Source organism: Otolemur garnettii, unplaced genomic scaffold, assembly GCF_000181295.1.
Source record: "Otolemur garnettii isolate 467f Iridium unplaced genomic scaffold, OtoGar3 scaffold00043, whole genome shotgun sequence".
NCBI lineage: Eukaryota > Metazoa > Chordata > Mammalia > Primates > Galagidae > Otolemur > Otolemur garnettii.
In genome coordinates this window covers 7632025-7635493 of record NW_003852438.1, presented here as the reverse complement: position 1 = coordinate 7635493, position 3469 = coordinate 7632025, and the positions used below count along the sequence as shown (strand labels likewise).

General features: G+C 45.5%; 1 protein-coding gene across 1 annotated transcript in view; it reads left to right on the top strand.

Annotated features, from left to right (window-relative positions):
- The window catches only part of ATF7 (activating transcription factor 7), a 115414-nt gene that overhangs the window by 91659 nt on the left and 20286 nt on the right, over window positions 1-3469 (top strand). The window contains exons 6-9 of the mRNA XM_003790435.3: window positions 256-413; window positions 1548-1647; window positions 2175-2288; window positions 2898-3050. Coding sequence (XP_003790483.1) covers window positions 256-413; window positions 1548-1647; window positions 2175-2288; window positions 2898-3050 — 525 coding nt within the window. The remainder of the gene's footprint in view (window positions 1-255; window positions 414-1547; window positions 1648-2174; window positions 2289-2897; window positions 3051-3469) is intronic.

The window sequence follows — 3469 nt, the reverse complement described above, 5'->3', positions numbered from 1 at the left end:
CCACCTTAGGTGTATGTGGCTGGCGCCTTAGCCGCTTGAGCCACAGGCGCCAAGCCGAGATCTTAATTTTAACTCTGCATTCCTACTGAATGAGTGAGGTATGGGTCCCTGACCATGATAAATAGAATCAAGTCATACTCTGTATAAGTGACTCAGATACTCTTTTTAGTAAATTTGTACTAGGTTTTACTGACTATATATTTCCCTGTAGTACCACTTAAAGCATTCTGTGATCTGTTTGTCTCTTCTTCCCAGGAGGTTACCCCAAAGCCTGTGGTAATTTCTACTCCCACACCCACCATTGTACGTCCTGGCTCCCTGCCTCTCCACTTGGGGTATGATCCACTTCATCCAACCCTTCCCTCCCCAACCTCCGTCATCACACAGGCTCCACCATCCAACAGGCAAATGGGGTAAGTAAAGAAAGCACGGAGAATAGTGAAGGCTGCATTTCTTTCCCATTTGTGAAATTACTTGATAAAACAGGGATTATTGGCTCGGCACACATAGCTCAGTGGTTAGGACACCAGCAACATACACCAGGGCTCATAGGTTCAAACCTAGGAAGTTCATCACAATGGTGGAGTCCGCACTCCTCTAGAAGTCTACTTCAGTGGGGCACTACTGAATTCAAGACTAAAACCCATTAAGTCATTTTCTTTTTTTTGAAAGAGAGTCTTAAGCTGTCGCCCTGGGTAAAGTGCCATGGTGTCATAGCTCACAGCAACCTCTAAATCAGGCTCAAGCGATCCTCTTGCCTCAGTTTTTCTATTTTTAGTAGAGATGGGGGTCTCACTTTTGCTTGAGTTGGTCTCGAACTCGTGAGCTCAAGCAGTCCACCCACTTCAGCCTCCCAGAGTGCTAGGATTACAGGCATTAAGTCATTTTCTTTAAGTTTAGTGATTCCCTCAGTCCTCGTTAGGGCTCTTGGTCTTTGCTAGCCCTAATTTTGTTTTCTTCACTCCTGTCATGGCCCAGACAGATTTCCTGATGGGATGACATAAGAACTTGTCCACAAGAACCAGTGCATTAGAGATGGTTGTCAGGATTCATCTCCCTAGAGCTTATTGTTCTCTCAGCCCACTAGGAAAAATAGAAAAAGGCCAGCTTCTTTTGGGGGCATCCTAGAAGAAAACACAGAAAAGAACAAGAGAAACTTACTCAAATTTGGCCATCGTATGTCATCATTCAGTTTTGCAAAACAACTTTGATCCAACTCTGCTTTGCCTAAGGCAAGACAGTTTATATAATACATGCCAGTGGTTGGGTTGTTTATTTAATTGTTCTACACCTGTAATAGGATTAGCTTCCTACCATTTGAGTTTGCTTAATTTGCAAAGTATAAGGATTTTGTCATTTCTTTCCATCTGTGCAGTAAATTAAGTAGTGTTCCCTGCTTTTGCCATCCTCATAAGGGTGTCAAGATTTGCGATGCTGACCTATACTTCCCCTTACTAGAGAAGACTAGAAATTCTGCTATAATTATAGAAGAAAGATCTATGAACAAATGGTCAATATTATGAGATTTTACTTCCTGTCTCTTCTAGGTCTCCCACTGGCTCCCTCCCCCTTGTCATGCATCTTGCTAATGGACAGACAATGCCTGTGCTGCCAGGGCCTCCGGTACAGATGCCTTCTGTTATATCGGTGAGCTTTTAGTTGGGGCAGCCAACCCCACCATCATAGTAATCCCTCCCTCCTACCTGAATGGTCATAAACACACATGAGCCCCAGGAAATGTGGGCTTTAGTTGTTATTAGTTGAGCATGGCAGCCTGTCCAAACTCCACACTAACCTCTGCCAATCCCACACTATGGAACACTAGACAAAGACTCATCTGCACAATTGGCTATAGGTCTAGGAATTGATCTTGCCAGCCCCACTGATTGGTCAATTTCACTTGGCACACAGCACCTCCCAGATTGCCCACCACTTTCCTCAAGGCCCCAGCCTTTCCCACAGAAATTGTCTCAGCACTCAAAGATTAGATTCCCTACCCTGTGGTGCTCCCATTGGGAACCATAGCTCCCAGGCTATCCCTGTGTGCCCTGTGGGTGGGTTGCATAGAACAGGCCCTGACATGCCAATATCAAAAGTATTTCATTTTGGGAAAACTGTTGCCCCACTGATAGTATTATGTCCCCTTCTGGTTTTTCTTTCTTCTCTTGATCCAGCTGGCCAGACCTGTGTCCATGGTGCCCAACATTCCTGGTATCCCTGGCCCACCAGTAAACAGCAGTGGCTCCATTTCTCCCTCTGGCCACCCTATACCATCAGAAGCCAAGATGGTGAGTACATCTCAGCCTGGGGCAATGTTGGCCTTTCTGAAATAAGTGGCTCAGCCTAGGTTTTTCAAATGTGCCAAGCAGAAGAACCTTCTGGGGTTCAAAACTATGCACATCCTGCTATGGGGTCTGGAAAAGAAAAGACCCTGATTCATGACTCTCATCTCCTCTCTCCACCTTTAGAGCCTGGTACATAGACCATGGCAGTGAAAAGAGGCAGCACAGATTGTTTGGAATGGAACGCTTGCTGTTTTAGTTCCAGAGCGACAGATGGAGGGTTGGTGAGTGGGTAGGGGAGCTGGCCAAGAGGTGAATAGCTGCATAACCAGCCTCTGGCCTGGTTCCAAAAGAGAGCTTTCATCTGGACTCTTGCTTCAACAACTCCCACCCCCAACTGTGCCCAGAATGATAGCCAGGGAACAGAGTAGGATTTTAGGGATCCAGGTGTACATTTTCTCTCCCTGTTATTTTCTTTTAATTTCTCTGTTAAGGGAAAATTGGAGTGGAGATTTTAGCTATTTGTAAGGTTAATAATAAAATAATAAAATTTAAGCCCACTCTTCTCATCTTTGACAGAATATCACCTTTGACAAGTTTTTTCTTTCCTCACAGAGGCTAAAAGCTACCCTAACCCACCAGGTCTCCTCAATTAATGGTGGTTGTGGAATGGTGGTGGGTACTGCCAGCACTATGGTGACAGCCCGACCAGAGCAGAGCCAGATCCTCATCCAGCACCCTGACGCCCCTTCCCCTGCACAGCCACAGGTCAGCTGGGCCCTTGGATGGGGAAATCAGTTATGTCACCTTCACTCTTTTTGTCATATCTGTTTTGCAAAGAACAGAACATTAAAGAATGGATTTCAAGTTTCTGGGTATCTTCCTGCCACTTTGGTTCTTGTTGACAGTTTGACTAAAGCAAGATGCACCATTCTTTATCCACCGTTTTGTTAGGCCTACATACAAACAGACTAAATAATTCAGAACTGTTGCAGAGGAGGTTTCAGTTTTTGTTTTATTTTTCCATATGCATAATAGTTAAATGTATCTGCAGAATCATCTAAAATTTCACAGAACCAGCTCGGCGCCTGCGGCGCAAGCGGCTAAGGCGCCAGCCACATACACCTAAGGTGGCGGGTTCGAATCCCCAGCCCGGGCCCGCCAAACAACAATGATGGCTGCAACCA